Here is a 25,197-nt window from a genome sequence, read left to right as displayed (position 1 = left end):
TGGTACCATGAGTACGATGAGTAGTCAGATGGTTTGGCTCAGTCAGAATTAGTAGAACTTTTTGAAAATAAGAAAAATCAAAAATTCCATTTTTCAAAGGTTCCGCAAATAGACTGTCGACTGGAATTCCAAAATAAAACGAAGCATATATATTACTATTTCAAAAGGTATGTTGATCGCGCATTTGGTATGAGAATCCTCCTCAAATTTGCACAATTCTTTTAAATTTTTATCTTTTTCCTCCAAGAAATGACAAACTTAGTTTTTGGCAAATTTCGACGGATATCTAAAAAACAGAATTAGCTTAAATCCTGAATGTCCAACTTTGACATAACTGATCTCGTTTTCTGTGAAAGATATCAAAAAGTGGTCAACTGATAAAATGTTTATCATAAAATTTTAAATATTTTATCAATTGACCACGTTTTGATATCTTTTACAGGAAATTAGATAAATTGAATCAAAGTTGGTGAGGTTTTTTTTTCATTAGAAAGGCTTTTAAGTGAAAAACGTTCAAAGAACTTGGGTACAATGTGCGAAATAAGTATTTTCTGTAGTAAACTTCCCTCCAGGGGGAACCAGAATGACATACAAACAACAAAAAACAACACATAATTAATTTATTACAAGAATGATGATAAGATAACAAATATACAGAATAATAGATTGAATTATAGTAGTTCCTGGCACGAATCAATCCAAGCCGATCTGAAATTAATACACTTAATTTCATTCGTCACCTTTTTAACGCTACACAAATGTTAAAGTAAAAAATAAACTCAACGGATAAATGGGTAACGCATCTCGTACACGAATTGTTCATACCAACCAGGAGTGTCTCCTTGCAAGTTCTTACGCAGTTGAACTTTTCTCGATGCGATGACGTCTCCCGTGTTGAGTTGAATTTTTTTTAGATTTTCTGGCTCTTTATGACAAAGGGGGGCCCATGGGAAAAGGAGGGGGCCCAAGTCAAAAGGGGGCATGAGAATAGGGGGGGGGGGGCGAGACAGAAGGGGGGCCCATGGTTAAAAATTATGTCTAAGTTAAGATTTTTCGATTTTTTCAAGTTGATTTTTTCAAGTTGATTTTTTCAAGGCGGCATTGGATGAGTGGAATTGCGAGAAGAGTTGGGTTACTGTAGAGAGTGATAAGAGCATTTGCACACAGTATACACACCCATCGGAATAGATGATGAGTGGATGGTGGGTCCTAAAACAAAAGCAAGTTTCCAGAACCCCAATAGGCACGTAATTCGAATGGTACAACAATTCGGAAGCGCAAAATTAGAATTTTTCAAATGTTTTGTACCCCCCCCCCCCCCCCGAATTGAGGATTTTGTACCCTTAAACTGCATTGTACCCCAACGATGGTCCCAAAATTGTTGTACCTTCCGACACGATTTCCTCGGAATCGGTTCCTCGGAGGCAACCCCTTCCTCGGAATCGGTGGAGTCTCGAATTATTTGCCACCCCAAGGGTAAACTCCCAAATCCTCCATCTCCTTTCGGTAGTCCCATGATACAGATTTTAAGGAATCGGAATATTCCATCGCCAACCGTGATCGATGCTCCAACAGCTGACGAGAAACCAATGTCACCTTTTTATTTCTTCTCCAGAGCTTCTTCACAGTGGTCTCCGGTGTATCCCCACTTGCAGTCGCACCACATATGTCCCATCTCACTCACACATGCTCCATGGATTCCACATACTGTCGAGTTGCAGTTGTTTACGGTCCTCCAACAAGTGGACATCTGGAATCAGGAAATGTGAATAGTACTTCTAAATTCTTTACCGAGTAAGGTTTTCTTTTGTCGGAAATTACTAGAACAAAGTTTCTAACTGAAAAATCCCATAAGAATTTTCATTATTTTTTCAGTAACTCTTGGTCTAAATTTTTGAACTTTTTCATTTTCCTAAAATCCATAAAATTTTCCGAAAATTTAAACAATTGTCTGAAAATCTAACGAAGTGGAGGAAAAAGAGTTTAATTCATAAAATTTTATTAACATTTCGAGTTTACTATTAGCAACAATTGAAACTTGTAAAAAATTGTCAACCAGGAGCACATTCTCAGCATCTTCTTCTTGGACTCTGGACATGGCAACATAAAGCTGACCATGAAGGAGAAGACATCCGAGTGAAGAACCAATTCATATCCCGTTTGTCCTTGACTTTTGTTGATGGCGAGCGCATATGCCAGTCGAATCGGGTATTGGAGTCTTCAGAATCCACAAGAGTTGGTTCCATTTTTGCTTTGAGTGTTCAGCATTCGGTGCAAGTAAACTGTGTCCGGCGAGTAAGAAGTTGGAGGTTGACAGAGAAATGGATTATCTGAAAAGAAAGAAAAATTAGGAAAAATGATTACTGTAGTTCAAAAATTTTAGTTTGTGTTAGAATGAGAAATTTAAAATATCTAGAAGATAAAAAAAACATTTACGTCATCTCCAAAGGTCCTAATTTTGAATCATCTAGTTGTTTATATCCAATCGTTTTCAAAATAGCGACTTTTGGAAACTCAGTCCACACCATCATATTTTTAGTTGAATATTCCAACTTTTGGTGTGCTTTTCCTGTTTTCCACCGTTTCAAAAACCAGACCAATTTTGCAAATTCAAATTCTAGACTGCATTCTATATCAGCTTGGTTGCCTTCCATATGTCAATCTGTTGTCGGCATTATCGGTTGAGCGAATAAGTTCTGGCATGTCTGTTCAGCTTCTGGGTCGCATCAGTGTTGACGATTCCTCCACGCAATTTGGATAAAATGCAGTCGTCCAGGGGGAAATTCTCAGGAAATCAGAAGAAAGGATCCCAATCGGGGTTCCATTTAGGGGTATTGGGCATCGAGGCACACTTGGTGGAGTACAGGTCAATCCAGAATGTTCTAGACAGATCTAAACCATTCCAGACAGGTCAAGTATAGACTTGGTCTATCCATACCACTATCAGAGAGAACATCGAATGCCAATGATTTTGGGAGTCTACTGGGGCCTTATATAGGGGCTGCCCAGGTGGGCGTGGCCAGGTGGGTACGACCATAAATGCGAATAACGGGGGAAACCAGTGCTCCGGGGAAGGAGAGGTAGGGACAGGTAAAGACGAAAGTCGCATTGTGTACTGTTTTCTTGTTTTATTGATGTGTTTATGACCCATAGCTACAGTAATAATTGTCTGACGTCTTCACATGCTCAGCGGCGCATCCTTTGATAGGAAGAAAGAAGATGACAAAGATGGAAGGACTGCTCGACGATGAGTTCTTGGAAGGATTCTGAAGAGTGGGAAGAGAAAAAGAGCTGAGGTAAACACCCAACTCGACAAGTTAGACACACAGAGGGACCTAACATCCTTTTCATAAACATGTTCAGTACAGTACACAAGTATAAAAGTAGGATTTATTGATAAAGTGTTAGTGAAGTTTTGCATTTAAGTTTCAACAAAATAAAAGAACTTCAATTCAGAAAAAAGATTAAATTTAAAAAGAAAAAATTTCGTCTTGCTCTTGCTTTTCTTGCTGAATCCATCTCCTATGCTCATGCTATCTTCTGATTCCTTCCTCAATCCTCATTGTTCTTTCTACTTCATAACACAAATTCCTACTGTGAATTTCCTCGCACTCGTAGCAAATATTCATTATTTTTTCGAGTTTCGAAGTTTCGAAAATTGTAGATCTTATTTCCGCCCATTGTGCAGCCGAGAATAAGTCGCTCAACTCCTCGATGTCTCTGCAAAAATATATTATGTATTATGACAAGTTGACATTTTTAATTGTATTTCAATTAACTTACGCGATTGTTAAATTTTCAGCCTTTTGCATTTTTAACATTGCATCTTGAAGCAATGTGATTTGCTTCTCTACGTGGGGCTTATAGAAGAAAGAATCATATAAGTTTTGCCCAAGCACATAGAAGGCAAACCCAATGGTGACTACAGCTCCGATTACGGCCGTTGATCGAGAAGTCCGAATTTTCGAATCCATTCGACTGGAACCTATAAATTTGGTAATTAGGAAATATTTTGAAAAAAAAAGGAATTAAAAATTACTTTTGCATTTGCCGGATAACATTTTATTGAAGGGGTGAGACTTATCGTAGTTCATCGAAATGTGGTAGATTTCACATCCAGTTGCTCCATTCACCAAACGATCTCTATCGACCTTCTCTTTGCCAGCTTTCGAAATGGTCCACGTCTGCCACGGCTTCCTCAGAACACTCCCTCTGTTTTCATGCATCAAATGGCTGCGCCTTTTTTTGTTGGTAATCGATGTTATCAACGGCACCAATTGTCATTGTCTTTATTCAAATTGCTGAAAATTTTATAACTTTTAGAAGTATATTCATCTCAAAAATCAACTTACTTTTGAATACATGAAAAAGATCTCCAAACATCACTAGCCGCTTTTTCCTCCAAACTTGCGTGCGATGGTTTGCACAATTCCAATTCAAAAAGGATTGTGTGGCAGTGGAGAATAGACGAGCATAGCAGGTGTGATAATACATTATTAGAAAAATAATGCCACAATATAAGGTGAAATTTCCAGGAAAATTAAAAGAAAGGATCCCAATCGGGGTTCCAGGAAGGGGAAGTGGATATCCAGAAAAATAGAGAATAAGGATCCCAGTCGGGGTTCCATAGATAAGAATCGAAACACTTCTACTGGGGGTATAGATCGATCCAACCTAGTCAAGTCTAGAAATCAATCTATACCACCATCAGAGAGAGCACCGAATGCCAATGAATTTGGGTGTCTGCTGGGGCCTTATATAGGGGCAACCCAGGTGGGCGTGGCCAGGTGGGTACCACCATAAATGCGAATAACGGGGGAAACCAGTGCTCCGGGGAAGGAGAGGGATGGTAAAGTCTACTGTCTTCTGAACATCTTGATGTGTTTATGACACCGTAACTACTGTAGAACGGGCTGACGTCTTTACCTGCCTCCCCAAGAGCACGTAAGACTTTTGAGGACATCTGAAGACGTCAGGCTGATCCACAAACAAAACAACTCCTTCAGATTACATACAGTGCCTTCTGATTATCTATAGTGGTGTTTACTGAGTGCTAAAATACACAATTTCAAAAAACTGGAATCTCGAGCATCCCGGAGATTTTCCATTTTCTTGTATTTTTATTCTATGACTTTGATTTCAAAAAAGTACAAGTTACACTGAAAAATCATAAATTTTAATGTAATTTAATATCATCTCAAAGTCCATCTTTTCGAATCAATCGCGTGTTTCCGTCTTCTCTGACCCGGCCCAAGAGAAAAAGAAGATAACACATTTTGGACGATCTATACCCCACTGAGAGTGCTTTGATGACCAAGATTTGCAAAACTCAGTTGCAACAAAACGGAGTTTATTGACATATTATCATGTAAGTCACGTGTCCAAAACTGAGACTAAGTTGATTTAGGTCAGCCGGTTTCGCGCCCATGTAGCTCAGCCGCTAGCGTCGCTGTACCCCTGATCGTTTCCTCATCAGTTCAACTCCTCATGGGGGTTTGCTCGGCAAAATAATATCTAGAAAACTTTTTTTAGTGTCTTGCTTTCTCTTGGTCTATCCATACCACTATCAGAGAGAACATCGAATGCCAATGATTTTGGGAGTCTACTGGGGCCTTATATAGGGGCTGCCCAGGTGGGCGTGGCCAGGTGGGTACGACCATAAATGCGAATAACGGGGGAAACCAGTGCTCCGGGGAAGGAGAGGTAGGGACAGGTAAAGACGAAAGTCGCATTGTGTACTGTTTTCTTGTTTTATTGATGTGTTTATGACCCATAGCTACAGTAATAATTGTCTGACGTCTTCACATGCTCAGCGGCGCATCCTTTGATAGGAAGAAAGAAGATGACAAAGATGGAAGGACTGCTCGACGATGAGTTCTTGGAAGGATTCTGAAGAATAGGGAAGAGAAAAAGAGCTGAGGTAAACACCCACCTCGACAAGTTAGACACACAGAGGGACCTAACACCCTTTTCATAAACATGTTCAGTACAGTACACAAGTATAAAAGTAGGATTTATTGATAAAGTGTTAGTGAAGTTTTGCATTTAAGTTTCAACAAAATAAAAGAACTTCAATACAGAAAAAAAGGTTAAATTTAAAGGTGGTGTACGGTGAAATTTTTTATTGCATCAAAATGTGCAGAAATGCATGTAGATTGACTTAAAAATAAAGAAAAAATTCAAAAAAAATTTCTTCATCGAGAAAAACGCATCGAAAAATACGCTGAAAGCCCTTAGGGACGAGGTTTTTTCTAGGCCGCCCGGTGAGTAAAAGCGCGCGAATTCAAACTTTTAAAATTTTTTCGCTCGTTTTCACTTTTTTTCGGTTTTTTCAAGAGTTTTCTAGGTTTTTGTCAATTTTTCTTCCAGATACATCGGAAAATTTGAAAAAAAGTGAAAACGAGCGAAAAAATTTTAAAAGTTTGAATACGCGCGCTTTTATTCACCGGGCGGCCTAGAAAAACCTCGTCCCTAAGGGCTTTCAGCGTATTTTTCGATGCGTTTTTCTCGATGAAGGAATTTTTTGAATTTTTTCTTTATTTTTATGTCAATCTACATGCATTTCTGCACATTTTGTTGCAATAAAAAATTTCATCGTACACCACCTTTAAAAAGAAAAAATTTCGTCTTGCTCTTGCTTTTCTTGCTGAATCCATCTCCTATGCTCATGCTGTCTTCTATTCCTTCCTCAATCCTCATTGTTCTTTCTACTTCATAACACAAATTCCTACTGTGAATTTCCTCGCACTCGTAGCAAATGTGTGGGTGTTTATGGTATTGGTTCACTCTGCACGCTTGTTCTGTGTGGTTCCTTGGGTTCAGACATATCTTGCACAATTTTTGGAACAAAATTCCCCGAAAATATCTTTCGGGAAACTTTTCGGGAGCCCGATTCCTCGAAAAACAAATTCGGGAAAAAATCTGGTAGATTGAAAAAGAAAGCAAGACACTAAAAAAAGTTTTCTAGATATTATTTTGCCGAGCAAACCCCCATGAGGAGTTGAACTGATGAGGAAACGATCAGGGGTACAGCGACGCTAGCGGCTGAGCTACATGGGCGCGAAACCGGCTGACCTAAATCAACTTAGTCTCAGTTTTGGACACGTGACTTACATGATAATATGTCAATAAACTCCGTTTTGTTGCAACTGAGTTTTTGCAATCTTGGTCATCAAAGCACTCTCAGTGGGGTATAGATCGAATCCAAATGTGGTATCTTCTTTTTCTCTTGGGGCGGGTCAGAGAAGAGGAAACACCGATTGATTCGAAAGATGGACTTTGAGATGATATTAAATTACATTAAAATTTATGATTTTTCAGTGTAACTTGTACTTTTTTGAAATCAAAGTCATAGAATAAAAATACAAGAAAATGGAAAATCTCCGGGATGCTCGAGATTCCAGTTTTTTGAAATTGTGTATTTTAGCACTCAGTAAACACCACTATAGATAATCAGAAGGCACTGTATGTAATCTGAAGGAGTTGTTTTGTTTGTGGATCAGCCTGACGTCTTCAGATGTCCTCAAAAGTCTTACGTGCTCTTGGGGAGGCAGGTAAAGACGTCAGCCCGTTCTACAGTAGTTACGGTGTCATAAACACATCAAGATGTTCAGAAGACAGTAGACTTTACCATCCCTCTCCTTCCCCGGAGCACTGGTTTCCCCCGTTATTCGCATTTATGGTGGTACCCACCTGGCCACGCCCACCTGGGTTGCCCCTATATAAGGCCCCAGCAGACACCCAAATTCATTGGCATTCGGTGCTCTCTCTGATGGTGGTATAGATTGATTTCTAGACTTGACTAGGTTGGATCGATCTATACCCCCAGTAGAAGTGTTTCGATTCTTATCTATGGAACCCCGACTGGGATCCTTATTCTCTATTTTTCTGGATATCCACTTCCCCTTCCTGGAACCCCGATTGGGATCCTTTCTTTTAATTTTCCTGGAAATTTCACCTTATATTGTGGCATTATTTTTCTAATAATGTATTATCACACCTGCTATGCTCGTCTATTCTCCACTGCCACACAATCCTTTTTGAATTGGAATTGTGCAAACCATCGCACGCAAGTTTGGAGGAAAAAGCGGCTAGTGATGTTTGGAGATCTTTTTCATGTATTCAAAAGTAAGTTGATTTTTGAGATGAATATACTTCTAAAAGTTATAAAATTTTCAGCAATTTGAATAAAGACAATGACAATTGGTGCCGTTGATAACATCGATTACCAACAAAAAAAGGCGCAGCCATTTGATGCATGAAAACAGAGGGAGTGTTCTGAGGAAGCCGTGGCAGACGTGGACCATTTCGAAAGCTGGCAAGGTCGAAAGAAAATTGCCCAAGGACCAGTCACCACCACCAGGCTCCACATATGCCGATACAAAAAAAACCAAGGAGGCATGCCCGCTCAATTAACGGTCGCAGTTGGGGCTCGATTCATGCTGCGGAGAAACATGAGTATTAGAGATCGTTTGGTGAATGGAGCAACTGGACATATCACTGAGTTGAAGATGAAAGACGAAAAGGTAGAATACATATTTGTTCAGTTTGGCGGAACAACTGTTTCTGTGCCCATCCGGATAATGGCTGCTCCATTTCTCCACAGAGATACCGTTATGATCCGAGAGCAGTTTCCTCTGGTTATTGCCTATGGTGCCACTATTCACAAATCCCAAGGACTCACTTTGAGAAATGTTGTCGTTCGTTCTCGAAACATTTTCCAAGCTGGAATGTTCTATGTAGCTGTTAGTCGTGTCACCTCTTTGAAAGGACTTCATTTGGCTGGATTGCATACAAACAAGATAATTTTCGATGAAGATGCATCAAAAGAAGCGAACAGGCTCCGTTCAACTCTGAATCCTCCATTGTCGCCATTACAATGTGGAGTAAATCCGAAGAAGAATATGTCGGATTACTACGAAGCAGCCAATGATTCCAAACAAGCAGCATAGAAGAAAACGGATTCATTTGAATATTCAGAAAATATTTCGTCCTAATAAATTTCTTTTTGATAATATAACTTTTTCTTGTTTGAAAAATCACATGGAAGATTATCAAGTATTACGATTCTGAACATCAATTCTAATTTTTCAACGAATTCTACAAGTCCTTAAACATTTGAACGTAACATCGGAGGCTCAGCTACATAGTCGCAAAGAATACAATTTGTTGTTTGCAGTGATTTTTCATCTTTAATTGAGCCCCTAATTACAACAAGAGTGCTTTGCATTGATTAAATAAGGGAGCACAAATATGATATTCTTTTTTTTCCAGCCCCAATTATTTTAGGTCCCATGAGAGATATAAAAAAGAGCTAACGATGCTTGCGACAACTTTTTAGAGACATCGAGACAACGAAAGTCAAGTGCACTGTTTTTTTCTGTCAGTCTGATTTTTTTGGAATTTGTTTCTTTCTGGAAGTCTGTGAAAAAAATCATTTTTTCAATTTCAATATTTATTCGAATTTAAGAGGAAAATTAAATAAAAAATTAAATGGCATATCCTATGTTCCAGCTGAAAAGGAAACTATTTTAATCTAAAAGTCGGGAAAAAAAATTAACTTAGTTCATTGTGGAATATCTGTATTCCTGGTTCATATACAGTCGCTCTGGAAAAAATGATATAAATAACGAAATTCCAAAATTTCGAAATTCCAGAATTTCCGAATTTCCTGAAATAATTGTTTGAGAATTTTTGGAAATACAAAAAATGTTCGGAATTCGGGAAATTCGGAATGTGCTTAAATTTCAAATTTGCTCTAACTCACATTTTAAGTGTCAATCCTTTTTTTCCCAAAAAATCAACCATATGTGCAGATGTCGCCATAGTCTTGCTCATGGTTTTTCGACAGAAAAATCTGAAAATTAAAAGAAAATCTTTGGCCAAAAATTGTATAAAAACTCACCATATTTTCAGCAATCATATGATTTTTTAGAGATTAGAATATTTTAGGAAATTTCAGAAAAATTAAAAAATAGGGACTCGATAAATCAGATTAGAGTCAAAATAAAAACGCTATATATATATAACTTGTTTTCTCAGAAAAATCATTTTTTGAGGCTCGAAAAGTCAGGTTAGAGCCAGAGAAGTGGAAATATGTATAGAATGAAAAAAAATAAAAAAAATTCTTTTACACACTCTCTCGTCCTGCTTTTTTCTGGGAATGTGCTGAGCACATTGTGCTCTGGGAATGCTCTCTCTTTTTCATCTTTTTCTAAACTTTTTAGCGAGAAAAGAGAATCGAAAAATTCAGACAATTAAAACTTCAAAAATTCTAGAAGTTTAAGAATCTGGATCCTGGAAAACCCTGGAAAAAAACCAAAATCACAAAAACAGCCGTCTGGAGAAACAAAAGAATGTGGAGGTGGAAACAAAGAAAAACAAATGAAATCATTGATGATTCATATTTGAGAAAGATGATATTTGAAAGAAATATCAGAAAGAAGAAAGATGTTTCAATTTTGAAATAGTACTCAAGTGGGTACATTGTTCTATCTTGGTTGCTGACGAGGATGGTGTCTCTGATGATTCTCGAAGAAGATGCATCCCTCTTCTTTTGGCTCACGGGTGGTTGTTGAAGTTGGTGTCTTGGGACGTCACAGATGGATGTGTGGTGGTCCTCCTGGCTGGCATCTGTGTCTTCGATCCAGACGCCTCCTGCAGTGGTTCAATTCTTGAGCAATTGTCTGAAATGGTGTCCATCGCATCGTCTCTTCATTCGTTGCACCGGCTGGAGGTAAATGTTTCTAGCCACTCTAGAAACAGGAACTGCTTCTGTAGCTTCCGGTGTCCTCCTTGTGGTGGCATCATCGGCTCCGTGGTGGTGGCATCATCACCGTGGATTTTACCCTAGGTGTAGGGTATTCCTCGCTCTCTTCGTCGAAAAGGATCCTCTGCTCCGTATATCCCGCGAATCGGAAAAATCTAAATTTTTTTTAAATCAAAAATTCGAAAAACTTACATTCATAACCTCGATTTCGGCAGTCTTTAGAACCGTGAATAGAAAAATTGTTTTTTTGAAGCTTGAAAATTAAACTTACTTTTTTCAGAGAATCTACGGATTTCAGTTAGAAATTTAAAAAAAATATTAATTCAGAAAAATAAATGATTAGAGGCTCGAGAAATCAGATTAGAGCCAGTGATTTATAGATTGGATCATTCTTTTTTCGCTTTGATCAAAAAAGTTCTGCAATCTCCTTGTTTCCTACACTATTTTTTCCAATAATATTTTCTTATCAGTTTCTCTGAGCATCTTGAGACACTACGCTATTTCATCTTAAACAAAAAAAAATGAAAACCTACAAACTACAAAGCACGACATGTCAATTGGAATCAATCACTGCTAACTGTCTCTTGATATATTTTTATAATCGATTTAAAAAAAAATGAGACCTCCAAAATTGAAATCAAAATGTGCGATTTGTTCAGGAGATGGGGATGGGTACCATTTTGGAGCCGAAGCTTGCAAGTGAGTTTTTTTGTCTGTGTAGCTAGCATGGAATGACTCCCAAGTGTTACCCTCGAAAAAAATCGAGACCTATATGGTTGGATAGAGAATAAAAAGTTATTTTAGATTCTAAACGGAATAGTTGGTAAAAATTTTTTTTTGGGAGTTATGGTCCAAAAAGTACCAAAAAATGCCTAAATTTTCAAAAAATCATAACTTTGTCAGTTTATGTCCGTTTGTGGAAATTCAAAAAAACAGTAGATAGACAATTAATTGGACATTTGAAAACTAAAATTTTAATTTTTTTTCCTATTGATTGGATTATTGATTTTTTGAAAAAATCAAAAAATTTTTCAATATCTCAAAAATCCTAGGTTAACTTTTTTTCATTATGACCATCAAATTCAGCACATTTGGCTTACTATAGAAACATATCAATACCCCGGGGGAAATCATGCTCACACAAGTTATGCCGAAAAATATCGATTTTTGGTACTTGGCTTCTTTGATTCGTTGTCCTCGGCGTCCGGTATGATGAGGGGCATACTTGTTTTTGTAATTTTTACTTGCGTATCGTTAGCCTAGAGTGTTTGAAATATAATCCTGCGACATACAAAGTCAATTTTTCAAATGCCGTACCATTTCTTAAAATCATCACCTTGAAAAAAGCAAAATTTTGACATGTGACAGGGCACATCTATAGTTTTTCAAAAAATCAATAAACCAATCAACAGGAAAAAAATTAAAATTTTAGTTCTCAAATGTTCAATTAATTGTCTATCTACTGTTTTTCAAATTTCAACAAACGGACATAAACTGACAAAGTTATGATTTTTTGAAAATTTAGGCATTTTTTGGTACTTTTTGGACCATAACTCCCAAAAAAAAAATTTTACCAACTATTCCGCTTGGGATCTAAAATAACTTTTTACGCTCTATCCAACCATATAGGTCTCGATTTTTTTCACTTGGGAGTCATTCCATGTAAGCTGATTGCAACTTTTAGCTCGAATTTTTCAGAGCCTGCACCGCATTTTTCCGAAGAAGTATACAGCTGAAAAAGACTTTCAAGTGTAGAGGAAACGACGATTGTAATGTGACGATTAGTGAGTTCTCTTTAAAGATTTGTATCTTTCTTCAAAATTGATAGTTTCGATTGGAATAAATTGGAAAATGTAGGTCTTGAATAGTTCTACAAAATGAACTATTTTGATATAATTTTCTGAGTATTCGTGTAAGGGAAGCTCGTAAAGTGTGGGGTGTAATTAGAGCAAGGAGGGAGGCAAGCGTCAGCTGTGACCGCGTAGCTCAGCAGGTAGTGATTATTTTTATTTGTATTAATATGTAAAATGTAGATCTTAAGAAGTTCTACAAAATTACCGTAAAACCTCTAATAGAACGACACCCGGATCGTCCACTTTGAGCCTATATATCTCATTCTCTGTGAAAGATATCAAAAAGTGGCTAACTAGTAAAATGTTGCTGATATCCTGATAAGCATTTTACTAGTTAATCACTTCTGTTGATATCTTTCAAAAGAAGTGAGATATATAGGCTCAAAGTGAACGATCCGGGTGTCGTTCTATTAGAGGTTTTACGGTATCTAAAAATTTAATCATTTGAGTGTTTCCTACTTCTTTTATGAGAATTTGCAAAAACACTGATCGCTAGAACCAGTAGTGTCTCAAAAAGCTCTACAAAACCATATAAATTACAATAAAGTCCTATAAGCATTAGAGTAAGTAAAAGCTTCTAAAGTGTAGAGTGCAGTTTGAGCAAGAACAGCGGTAAGCATCGAATGTAACCGCGTGACTCAGCCGGTAGTGATTATTTTAGAATACTTTAAACAGTAAAATCTAAGTCTTGAAAAACTATACAAAATGATATAGAATTCAATAACCATACAAGCCAGAGTTTTGGGCAAGAACTTCTTGAAGATAAGAATTCTTTAAAGGTTTTCTGAAGTCGTCACTACTCAAGTTTCAGTAACAATCCCTATTTTTCCAGGTGTTCGCTGCATGTGTCGTTCTTGCCGATTCTCAAAATGCCTTCAAGTTGGAATGAATCCAATGGGTGTTCAACTGAAAATCGGCTCCAATACAGAGGACGTCCCAGACACGTCTTCAAATTCTGAATCCTCACTCCTGCTGGTCTTACCTGAACCCTACAATGATTCCATGCCTCTTCTAACAAAAATGAGAGTCAATTATGAGAAACTAATCAGTGCCAGACGTATCATGCATAACAAGGGTGGTCACAATTTATTCAAAGAACAAGTTTCAATGCCGTCAACTTATAAAGTGTGTATTGATGAGGGAATTAAAGACGTTTCCTTGACAGCTGATTGGATTTCTTGGTGTTTTGAGGACTTTTCGAGGCTTCCGATAGAGCAGAAGGTAAATTTAAATAATAAAAAAGATTTCTCCCCGGCCGGGAATTGAACCCGGGTCTCGCATGTGACAGACGCGGATACTCACCACTACACAGGTAGAGGGGGACTGCTGAAAAACTGCTAAATGACAGCTGAAGAGGCGCAAACTGGCGAATGAATGCTAGTGGGCAGCCGAAGGAGAACTGACGGGCCGTCGACGGTCCGTCGACGGACAGTCGGAACCCGTTGGAAAACAGACTTGAAGGTTTTCATTGAAAATCATTCAGAAAACAATTACTCATACCCCCACTAGATTATAGGAAATGACAGATTCTTATTTTCCTAAAATAGGACCACCTCAAAAAATAGGTTGTTGAACGACTGCTGAATGACAGTCGAAGAGGCACTGACTGGTCAATGACCGGTGGTTGGCGGGCCAAATTTCTTCAGAATGAAAAATTTGGTTGAAAAAAGATGTTTCTCTTAAAACATGATAAAAGTCATAGAGGGATCTGGGAATCTATAAAATGAGTTATTAGAAGCACTTCTACAAAAATTAGAATCTGAGGCGCGATTGGTGAAAAACGGCTAAATGACAGTCGAAGAGGCGCTGACTGGTGGATGGCGGCTGGAAAAAAAACGCTGTAAAATGAATTTCTGAATGTTTCTGGGTATCCATCTAAAAGCATGTTTTCGCATTTTCTGTTAAAATATCGTAACTGGAGTTGTCATTTCGTGATAATAATCCTCCGATTAAGGCACGTGTTTCCGGTCATACTTTTCCCATTTTCTGAAGAGTTCCGACGAAATTTTTTTTTTTGAAAACGTTGTACAATTTTTGTCTGCAAATGCTGTTCTCTTTTTGTTTCTTTTTCTTCAAAAATCTCGACCATTCGTTTTTAATTGCCGTTTTAGCTGACGAGTTTCGGAATTTCGGTTCGCAACGACACTCCGAAATCCCGCCTGCGCCTTGTTTAGCGACACAAGACTCAACGAATTTCTCGTCTAATTTTCACAGTTTTTTTTTCGTTTTTCGAAGTGTCATTTCTCATCAATTTTACTTATTCTGAAAGAAAGTCATATAAAAGCGGAAAATACTGTTCAATGAGAGAAATGCTGAGAACCGAAAGAAATTGGAAACGAGAAACGAAGAAGGAAAAAAGAACAAAAGGAACGAGAAAAAATCTTCGCATTTTAAAATTTGAATTTTTATAAAGTTGGAAATTTGCGAAAACACAAAAAGAAAATCGAAGTTCTGTTCCCTATAGAATTTGTAATTTCTTATGTGTTTTCTCTCATTCTAATCATAAAAATTCAACTTTGAAAAATTTGGAGTTATTTTTTCAATACAATACACAATCAACAGAAACTATTAGTTTAATAAAGAATTTCTATTGTTTATTACCTATTTAATGATGAACTGCCAAGAAAGCGCTATCATTTTTGACGGCCCGTCTTCGAGGCGCAAATCGTTGCAGACGGACCGTCGGCGGCGCGCGATTCGACTGCCGACTGCTCGCTTTTCGGCAGTCCGCGCCCGCCAGACGGCCTGTTTTTCGGCAGTCCCCCTCTACCTGTGTATACTACCGAGGACACGGCGAGAGGAGGTCGGGAGTGCGCATAAGAAAGGAGAGGAAAGGGGAGCGGCGGAGAGTGGGGAGGAGAAAGACAATAACCTGCAAGTAGGAAAAAAATAATAAAATTTCAGCACATTCTATTCCGAAACTTCTACACACCGTTTTTCATCTTGGAAAGTGCATTTATGAGTCATTTAAAGAATACTCCCGATTTCTTCGTCTTTCCATCTGGAAATTACGTCGATATAAACGATTTGGAATCGTTTTATAAGGATGTGGAGATTAATCAAAAAATGACAAGGGAGCAGTTTTTAGAGTGAGTTTTCAAGAGTTTGTTTTAGGAATTTTCAACAAATGGTGTTTTTTTTGAAATACAAGAGTTTAAGTGAAGTAAACATCAAACTTAGTCCAGGTAAAAAGTTCAAAAGCTTGAAAAACGGAAACTTTGAACGCTTAAAAAAACAATTTAAAATCTTGAAAATCAATTTGAATTTATATAAACTGTATTGAAAAAACCAAAAGCTTCAATTATGTAGTTGACAACTTTTTTGTACAACTTCATCTAAACGAGATATGGCTGCTGGAACTAGAGAATGAACGTTTTGTTGTGAAATAAGTTAGTTTTCTTTAAAGCTTTGTATCTTTCTTCAAAATCAGTGTTTTTGATTGATCTAAATTGGAAAATGTAGGTCTTAAAATTTTCTACAAAATAATATAAAGTTTAATAAATTATTATCATTTTTCGGGTAAGTGAGAACTCCTAAAGTGTGGGTTGCAGTTTGAGAAGGAAAAATCGCAAGCGTCGGCTGTAACCGCGTAGCTCAGTCTGTAATGAGTACTTTTGGTTGATTTAAAAAGTGAATTGTAGGCCTTAAAAAGTTCTACAACATGATATACAGTTCAGTATAACTCAATAAATATTTGTGTGAGTGAGAGCCCCTAAAGTGTAGGCTGCAGTAAAAGCGGCCAGCTAACGCTCGCTATGGCTCCTTCCACGTGTCATATCTCTTTAGTCTTAATATTTACAAAAAAATTGTCAACTACAAAAATAAAGCTCTAGTTTCGATTAATATATTCGGAAATTTTCAAAAATTTTGAGTTGTTTTGAGCTGAGTTATAGCTAATTGAAATTTAAAAATTTTCAGCTTAAAAAATCTAAATGGTAAAAAAAAAGACGATCTCACAAATTATTCAAATACGGTTTCCGATTTTTTTTTCAATTTCAGATTTTTGAAGCCAACCTACGAAATGCACCGCCGGACCATCATCCAACCAATGATGTCAGAAAATCTGGATATTTTCGAATTTTTCGCACTAACCAGTTTCGTTCTCTGGAACACAACTCTCGAGGAAACCACAGAAGAATGTTCTAGAATCGGAAAATCAATAAAGGATCAAATAATGAAGGAGTTGTCGTTCTATATGAGAAATTTCAAAAGGATTGAGGACCCAGTTATCCGAGTAGCAGGAATTTTGAATCTGATACCTGATTTGTATAAAAATACGAGAAGGATTCAAGACGAAACGGAGATAATTCAAGTTTTTGATTTTTATAATTCACCCAAACAATTGTATGATTTGGTCCATGGCAATTTTTGTTAGGTACAAATAAAAATGCGTCTTTTTTCTCTGCGTCTCTCATCTCTCAGGCTACATTGCCAACAACCACTACATCATTGTCTTATCAGTCTGTCATAGTCTTTTGCTGTATTGATTTTCCCATTTTTATAAAAATGAGAATCCCAAAAACCAACTCAAAATGTGCGATTTGTCTAGAAGATGGAGATGGATTCCATTTTGGAGCCGAAGCTTGCAAGTGAGATTTTTTTTTGAATCATGTAGCTTGTCTTTCAAATTCTCAGAGCCTGTGCAGCATTTTTCCGAAGAAGTATTTCGCAGACAAAACGATACGTTTGTAGAGGAAATGGCGATTGTGATGTGACGATTAGTGAGTTTTCTTTGAAGCTTTGTATCTCATGTCAAAATTAGTATTTTTGACTGGTTCGAATTGTAAAATGTAGGTCTTGAAAAGCTCTACAAAATGATATAAATTTTAATAAACGGTCATACATATTACGGTAAGTGAGAGTTCCTAAAGTGCGGGGTGCAGTGGCAAGAGTAGGTTGTCATTTCGTAGCTCAGCTGGTAGTAGTTGTTTCTGAATGATTCAACTTACAAAATTTAGATCTTTAAAAGCTCTACAAAATATTTTTTTCATAAATAATGCACATATTTGAGAGGTTGGAAGCTTCTAAAGTGTGTTATGCAGTTAGACCAACAAGGTAGGCAAGCGTCGGCTGTGGCCGCGTACAGCCGGTACCAGATACTTTTGACTGATTTAAAAAGCATAATGTAGATCTTGAAAAACTCTACAAAACTATATAAATTTTAATAAAAACTAATTATCAGAACCTTTATCAGTGCCCGAGCAAAAAAAGCGGATACTTTAAATGTTCGCCATCTTATACTTTAACTTTAAGCTCAATTATCTCGGCCCCTATAAAAGATATCAAAAATGTGTCTACTGATAAAATATTAATCCTCATATCACCACCATTTTTTATGTTTACAGTTTTATGATATCTCAAACGGGAACCGAGATAATTGAGTTTGTATTTGCCATCTCCAATTTTTCCAGACATCCGTTGCATGTGTCGTTCTTGTCGATTCTCAAAATGCCTTCAAGTCGGGATGAATCCAATGGGTGTTCAACTGAAAAAGGAATCTCCCAAATCTCCAATTCCGGACTTGACACCTTCAATTCCAACATCATCTTCTTCAAATCCCACGCGACGCTCTCTTCTCCTTTTGGACCTCCCTGAATCCTACAACGATTCCATGCCATTGCTCACCAGAATGAGAACGAACTGGCAAAAACTGACGAACGCTAGATTAGTGATTCATAAAAACGAAGGTCAAAGTTTGTTCGAGAAACGGGTTTCAAGAGCCATCGATTATAAGGAATGTATAAATCAAGGCATGAAGGATGTCGCGTTGACATCTGATTGGATTTCTTGGTGTTTCGAGGACTTTGTGAAGCTTCCAATAGAGCAGAAGGTAAATTTAAAAAAGAAAAAAAGATTTCTCCCCGGCCGGGAATTGAACCCGGGTCTCGCATGTGACAGACGCGGATACTCACCACTATACTACCGAGGACATGGCCGAGTTAAGATTGGGAGTGTGTATAAGAAAGAGGGGGAAACGGGAGCGGCGGAGAGTAGGCACATGGAACATAGGGGGAGCAAAAAAAGATTTTTGAAAATTTTCAAAAAAAAATCCCAAATGTTTCAGAGTGCTCTATTCCGCAGCTTCTACACATCATATTACATTCTAGAAGGAGCATTTATGAGTCAATTGAACAATCGAGCGGATGCAATATTCTTTCCATCCGGGGACTACATTGACATGAATCAATTGGAGCTATTTTACAAGACAATAGATTTTAAGCAACCATTGGAGAAGGAGCAGATTGATGAGTGAGTTTTTATGGGGGATATGGGGTCATGTATGGTATCTTGGTACCATGAGAAAGTCCATATCTTGCAATATTGATAAGTAACCTTTTTCAATAGATTCCTATCGAGTACCATAGCGCTTAAGTGATAAAAATATTGCAATTGGTACCATAATGTACTATTACGCTTCCCATAGTAAACGATATCATATAGATATATATTGTAACAGTACCACAAGAACATCAGAAAATCCATAATGAAAACCAGAACCGCTTGATGAACCATATGGCAGCAATGTTACCATTACTATACGGAGGGAATGTTCCCCATTTTTCTGGGTGTATGGTACCATTATGGTATCCATATGGCCCTATTATAGCACACATATGGTACTTGTTATGGTAGCCCATATGATACCATTATGATACCCATATGTTACTTATCACGGTACCTGTATGGTATCATCATATTACCCGATACCCAATAATGATTTGATTTCAGTATCTTCAAACCGTCATTCTTAATGAATCAACGAATTCTTATCAAACCAATGATGTCTGAAAATCTAGATATTTTCGAATATTTCTCCTTAACCACGTACCTTCTATGGGACACAACTCTAGAAGAAACATCTGAAGAATGTTCGAGAACTGGAAAACGCGTCAAGGATCAAGTGATGAAGGAGCTGTCGTTCTATATGAAAAATGTCAAAAAAATCGAGGAACCTGGGATTCGAATTGCCGCTATTGTGAACCTTCTTCCAGCGGTTTTCAAGAGTGCGCGGAGGATTCAAGACGATTTAGAGATTACTAAGATTTTCAATATTTATAAAGCTTCTGAGGAGTTTTATGATATGGTTAATGGAAAGTTTTGTTGAAATAAAGAGAAATTTGTTTTTTTTAATGCTCAAAATTTTTGATATCTCTCATTTTGAACAGCTCTTGTTTGTGAACAAAAAGAGCAAAAAATTTGGGGCTGAGCAAACGCGCTCCGCTGAACAAAGTCAGAATTTTTAGCTAGAGAGAGTTGAATACCTCGCGATCTAAATTCTGGTTTTTTCGACACAATGCGCTAAAAATCATAAAAATCGGTTGACTTTGAGCTGAGATACAATGATTTGAAGTTTTGAGAGTAAGAAACGCAGAGAAACGAGAATGCTCTCGTTGTCTGCGTCTATCTAGCCAGCTTTAAAGGCGCATAACTTCAATGAAAATTTCAAATTGTTCAAACAGAGCTACAGTAATAGAATACTCCCAAACTGTCAATTTTGAGCCCATATATTTCAATTCTTGTAAAAGATATCAACAAATAGTCAACTGATAAAATGTTAACCATAATATCAGCAACATTTTAGCAGTTGACCACATTTTGATATCATTCACAGGAACCAAGATAAATTGGCTTAAAGTTAGAAGAAGATTATTCTATCAGAGTGCTTACGGTAAATGAGCTCTGCGTTGGTTCTAAGGGACTTGTGCTCATTTTTAGAAGATTCCGAATTTTCGAGGGTTTTGCATTTCAGCGCATCTCATTTCAGTATTTCAAAATTTTCCATTAGATGGGCCCCTTCACTTGCTGTAATGACGTGTAACCGTTTTAACGCTGTCTGTAGCCCATCAAAAACTGTAACTTGTCTTTACCTTGTCCCATTGTCCTTTTGATTCGCCTATAAAACACTGTGGGATACGTCTGTAGGATACTATCCGTATCCCGTCCTCCCCCCCGTACAGAACGGCTCCACCTACCCCTCTTCTCCGTTCCTCCCCATTCCCAAGAGCATTCATTTCCCTTTCATTCGCATTTATGGTAGTCAATAACTGACCACGCCCACCTGGGCAGCCCCTATATAAGGACCCAGCAGACTCCCAAATTCATTGGCATTCGATGTTCTCTCTGGTGGCGGTATGTATTGATCGGGTGTAGTCTTGACTTGACTAGGAATGGTTTAGACCTGTCTAAAACGTTCTAGATCGATCTATACCCCCCCCCCCCCACTAGGAGTACTTTGATGCCTCTATTCTCTATGGAACCCCGATTGGGATCTTTATTCTGTATTATTCTGAATGTCTACTACCCCTTCCTGGAACCCCGATTGGGATCCTTTCTCTTGATTTTCCGGAACGTTTTTTAAATGAAAATCCGAATTCATGTTCAAATTGGAAAAACAGAAACTCCTCAAAGATCTCATGGAGGATATTTTATTCTGGATCAGAATCGGAAAAGGAGGTCCAGGTACTGTTTCAATCTCTGTCTCCGGAAATTAAAAATTTAAATTCTCAGAAATAGTAAGAAAACTCATCGAAAAAATTTACAGATGTATCAGGAGACCACATTTCGGATGATCGTCGCTTGGAGAACTCTAAAAATTTTGTGAATACAACATCAAAAGGGAAGATTAGACGAGTTCATCAAAAAAGGAAGGTACATCCAAGCGGAGAATCAAGAATCGAAACCAAAGATGGAGCACCACCAATTTCAAAAAGGGCAGCAGAAGCCCCCGGACTGTCGGCAGTTTCTCTCCAACCGCTCGATTTCTTCACAAACTCCTCACATGCAAGCTCATTGTATTCCAATACTGCATTTCGTGTTCCCGGAGCATCGGCCTTTGATTACTCGTCTCCAAATCAATGGCAAACATCTTCATATATCACCTCCTCATCCACCCATACTCCAGAATACTCTGATTGGAGCTTACCAACAAATTCGGAAGTTAGAAGAAACGAACCGAATCCATCATTTAGTTGGAACTCCACTCCACAGAATACACAAATGACAACGGATCTGATATCAACTTCACAGTTCCAAGTACAACAAAAATTGATCGAGCAACCAGGTTTCCTTGACGCCAAACGGAGTCAAAGAAAAGAACTCAACAATCAAAATTTGAGTTCTTTATCGATTTGTCTTTTAAATCCTCCCGTGAACAATTCATTCAATCAAGAAATTCGTTTTTGCGATTTGATTCATCTACAGCCAGAACGTTGGTTGAACGAATATTTGATAGAATTTTCGATTGATAGGCTGGCTTCTGAATATTTGAATCCAGAGCAACAGAAAACGGTTCATTTATTCGATACCACCTTCTTCCGGCGCCGAGCTGAAGAAATAGTTACTGCCGTACCCAATAAAACATTGATAACTTTGATTTTCTGAAAATTCTCATTCCCACACTATATTTGGTATCATTCTGAAGCCCTGGAAATTTCCTTCAAACTGATGTCATTGTCATTCATTGTGGCCAACTTTAAAGCAAGTTATGCACCTTTAAAGCTAGATAGAATGACGCAGACAACGAGAGCAGTCTCGTTTCTCTGCGTCTCCCAAAACTTCAAATCATTGTATCTCGGCTCAAAGTCAATCTGTTTTTATGATTTTTAGCGCATTGTGATCCTGGGAATCTGAGAAATCTGGAAAGTTCTGATTTCGGGTCATTCAAGACAAATTCAATAGAACAATTTTAAATTTAAACTAAACATTTTTGGAGTCAACTACGACAATTTTCATTCATTATAAAGCACTTAAAATTCCCTTCAAAATGGTTCAATTTTCATACATCTTGGCAAACGTTGACGCTAGTTATGCGCCTTTAAGCTGGCTAGAGAGACGAAGACAACGAGAGCACTCTTGTCTCTCTGCGTCTCTCGCTCTCAAAACTTCAAATCAGTGTATCTCGGCTCAAAGTCAATCTATTTTAATGATTTTTAGCGCATTGTGATCCTGGGAATCTGAGGAATCTGGAAAGTTCTGATATCGGGTAATTCAAGACAAATTCAATTGAACAATTTTAAATTTAAACTAAACATTTTTGGAGTCAACTACGACTATTTTTTTTCATTATAAAGCACTCAGAATTCCCTTCAAAATGGCGTAATTTTCATTCATTTTGGTCAACGCTAACGCTAGTTATGCGCCTTTAAAGCTGGCTGGCTAGAAGCGCAGACAACGAGAGCAAACTCGTTTCACTTCGTCTCCCAAAACTTCCAATCACTGTATCTCAGCTCAAATTTGACCGATTTTCATGATTTTTAGCGCATTGTGATGCTAAGAATCCAGGGAAACATAGGAATTTAAATTCGAATAATTTGGACCAATTTGATTCAGAAAAACATAAAAAACTGGAGTGCACAACATTCATTTGAATCAATTATCCTTTAATAGTTATAATTCATACACCTTTCGTAATAACAGTAATGATAACGGGGACAATCCCATTTACTCTTGCAGGGGATGTTGGTCGGTGGAAGGGGTGGGTAGTCTGCTGCTTTTGGCTCCAAGACGGGGGTTGGCCTCGACAGAGACCATGGATCCGATCATGATGACGGCCATGAGAACGACGAAGAGCTGGAAATATATGGTTCTGATGGTTCACATTTTTGAAAAAAAATTTACAACATTCTATAAGGTATGTTATTGTTTAAAGGGTCATGCAGCAATCCTACAGTAACCCTACAGTAACCTAAATCTAAACTCTAATCTTGAGATTCTCTGAGACAAATGGTGTTTATAGGATCATGCTAACTAGCTTCTAGGGCCAGACTTTCATGTTTAAAGAGATCTTGAAGCTATAAATCTAAAAATCTCAAGATCAGACTTTTGAAATTTCTCAATAAGTCAGATTTTCTATCATCCGAAAGTACTGGAAATTTCCTTCAAAACAGTGTAATTTTCATTCATTTTGACCTACTTTAACGTCAGTTATGCGCCTTTAAAGCTGGCTAGAGAGACGCAGACAACGAGAGCACTCTTGTTTCTCTGCGTCTCCCAAAACTTCAAATCACTGTAACTCGCCTCAAGATCAGCCGATTTCTATGATTTTTAGTGCATTTCAAAGCTGGAAAACTGGGAAATCAGAAAATTCAATTTTTAACAAAAATCTAAAATGAATTTTTTGGTTCAAAATGCAATATTTTCAGATGGATCATCGCTAATTACTATCATTCAAAAGCGCTTGAAATTCTCTTCAAAACAGTGTAATTTTCATTTATTTTGATCTACATTAACGCTAGTTATGCGCCTTTAAAGCTGGAGAGAGTGAGAGACGCAGACAACGAGAATACACTCATTTCTCTGCGTCTCGCACTCCCAAAACTTCAAATCATCGTAACTCGGCTCAAAATCAGCCGATTTCTATGATTTTTTGTGCATTTTAAAGCTGGGAACCTGGGAAATTCAAACAGACTAAAATGAGGTCAATAAGTATGCCCAAAAGTGTCAAAAAAAAGCTTAGTAGACTTACCGACGAGAAAACCTTCATTTTTCGATTCCGATCGAGACGATTCGAGTCAAATGATAATTTTCGACCTGTCTACTTGGCCCTTTTAAAGGCCGTGTTTTAATCGAATCCGGAGAATAGGCTCCGCCCACCAAAGGTGACTAAACATCAGAAACTTTGCATGCGGGGGGTAGGAGGAATGGGAATTTTCAGAAAAAAAAGTGATCAATGTTTTATTGGGAGAGAAAAAAGATATGGGAAATTTCGAAAAAAAAGGAAAATAGTATAGAAAAAGAAGAGGGTTCAGAGAATGAAATTGGAAAAGTTCGAAAACTACCGTAATCCTAAGGTATCCTACATGCAGTTGTCCTACCGTAATCTCAAAATGGCGTGCCTATAGTAATCTTTCCAACGGCTCTTACCATTCTTCTACAGTGATGAAGTAGACTACAGTGAACTCTACAGGTAACTTCAGCTGTCTTTCCTATAACACCTGCAATAACCCTACAGTAATCCTATAGTAATCCTTACTACAACACCTACCAGCCTTCTACAGTAATCCGGAAGTCAACTACAGTAGCTCTACAGTAATTCCACAGTAACCCTTCAGAAGTATACAGTAACCCTACAGTAATTCTTTGTAAAGTTGTTCAGAATCCCTTAAATTACAATTTTCGAAAATTCTTCTTTTTCGACTTTTCGAATTTCTATGATTTTCAGATTTTCCAGGCTTTGTTTTTTACAGAATTCTTGTTTTTCAGTTGTCCTACAGTAATCCTACTTGCAATGAACTACAGTAACCGTACAGTAACATACAGTAATCCTGTCTATACAGGGTGGCTGAAAAGTATTGAGACACTTGTTATGATGGCTCTTGGCACCGTGCCAAGTCGTATTTTCGAAAAGTTTCGTATTATTTCGAAAATAGGGAGCGTATATAAGCCGACATTAGAGCCATTTCCCATCACTTTATCTCTTCACGAAGTTATGCGAGCTTCTCCTCATCGCCAAACCATTGCCAAGCTGTTCAACGACGGCATCTCCACCGGTGACATCGCTCGAAGACTTCTTCTTCCGAGAGCAACTGTCTATCGAGTTGTGCAACAATTGAAAGATCGAGGACATGTGTTGGAGCT

At 37.7% G+C, this 25,197-nt stretch overlaps 8 protein-coding genes and 2 non-coding genes across 10 annotated transcripts; 4 read left to right on the top strand and 6 right to left on the bottom strand.

Annotated features, from left to right (window-relative positions):
* Positions 1–693: 693 nt before the first annotated feature.
* On the bottom strand, positions 694–1,516 carry CBG25475 (the record flags this gene model as incomplete). Its single annotated transcript, XM_045241806.1, has 2 exons — positions 694–708; positions 1,388–1,516. The coding sequence occupies 2 exons, from the start codon at positions 1,514–1,516 to the stop codon at positions 694–696; spliced, it is 144 nt and encodes a 47-aa protein (XP_045098240.1).
* A 2,017-nt stretch (positions 1,517–3,533) lies between these two features.
* On the bottom strand, positions 3,534–4,226 carry CBG03691 (the record flags this gene model as incomplete). Its single annotated transcript, XM_045241805.1, has 3 exons — positions 3,534–3,720; positions 3,784–3,985; positions 4,040–4,226. 3 exons carry the CDS (start codon positions 4,224–4,226, stop codon positions 3,534–3,536), a joined length of 576 nt encoding a protein of 191 aa, XP_045092464.1.
* Positions 4,227–8,399: 4,173 nt separating this feature from the next.
* Positions 8,400–8,951, top strand: CBG03690 (the record flags this gene model as incomplete). Its single annotated transcript, XM_002629918.2, has 1 exon — positions 8,400–8,951. The coding sequence occupies one exon, from the start codon at positions 8,400–8,402 to the stop codon at positions 8,949–8,951; it is 552 nt and encodes a 183-aa protein (XP_002629964.2).
* Positions 8,952–9,555: 604 nt separating this feature from the next.
* Positions 9,556–10,701, bottom strand: CBG03689 (the record flags this gene model as incomplete). Its single annotated transcript, XM_002629917.1, has 3 exons — positions 9,556–9,607; positions 9,767–9,856; positions 10,565–10,701. 3 exons carry the CDS (start codon positions 10,699–10,701, stop codon positions 9,556–9,558), a joined length of 279 nt encoding a protein of 92 aa, XP_002629963.1.
* Positions 10,702–11,384: 683 nt separating this feature from the next.
* CBG03688 lies at positions 11,385–16,996 on the top strand (the record flags this gene model as incomplete). The annotated part of the gene is made up of 5 exons (XM_045241804.1): positions 11,385–11,467; positions 12,467–12,552; positions 13,454–13,842; positions 15,526–15,710; positions 16,621–16,996. The coding sequence occupies 5 exons, from the start codon at positions 11,385–11,387 to the stop codon at positions 16,994–16,996; spliced, it is 1,119 nt and encodes a 372-aa protein (XP_045092463.1).
* CBG29058 lies at positions 13,869–13,943 on the bottom strand. Its single transcript has one exon. It is a non-coding gene (tRNA).
* Positions 16,997–17,127: 131 nt separating the features above from the next.
* Positions 17,128–19,726, top strand: CBG03687 (the record flags this gene model as incomplete). Its single annotated transcript, XM_002629915.2, has 5 exons — positions 17,128–17,210; positions 17,257–17,342; positions 18,033–18,451; positions 18,686–18,870; positions 19,351–19,726. 5 exons carry the CDS (start codon positions 17,128–17,130, stop codon positions 19,724–19,726), a joined length of 1,149 nt encoding a protein of 382 aa, XP_002629961.2.
* CBG28412 lies at positions 18,479–18,550 on the bottom strand. The gene has a single exon. It is a non-coding gene (tRNA).
* A 1,270-nt stretch (positions 19,727–20,996) lies between the features above and the next one.
* Positions 20,997–22,002, top strand: CBG25474 (the record flags this gene model as incomplete). The annotated part of the gene is made up of 2 exons (XM_045241803.1): positions 20,997–21,081; positions 21,164–22,002. The coding sequence occupies 2 exons, from the start codon at positions 20,997–20,999 to the stop codon at positions 22,000–22,002; spliced, it is 924 nt and encodes a 307-aa protein (XP_045098239.1).
* Positions 22,003–23,061: 1,059 nt separating this feature from the next.
* Positions 23,062–24,103, bottom strand: CBG25473 (the record flags this gene model as incomplete). The annotated part of the gene is made up of 2 exons (XM_045241802.1): positions 23,062–23,190; positions 24,086–24,103. 2 exons carry the CDS (start codon positions 24,101–24,103, stop codon positions 23,062–23,064), a joined length of 147 nt encoding a protein of 48 aa, XP_045098238.1.
* Between the last annotated feature and the right edge of the window lie 1,094 nt (positions 24,104–25,197).

This window comes from Caenorhabditis briggsae (assembly GCF_000004555.2).
Source record: "Caenorhabditis briggsae complete genome, chrII, whole genome shotgun sequence".
Taxonomy (NCBI): Eukaryota; Metazoa; Nematoda; class Chromadorea; order Rhabditida; family Rhabditidae; genus Caenorhabditis; species Caenorhabditis briggsae.
This window is presented reverse-complemented; position numbering and strand designations above follow the sequence as displayed.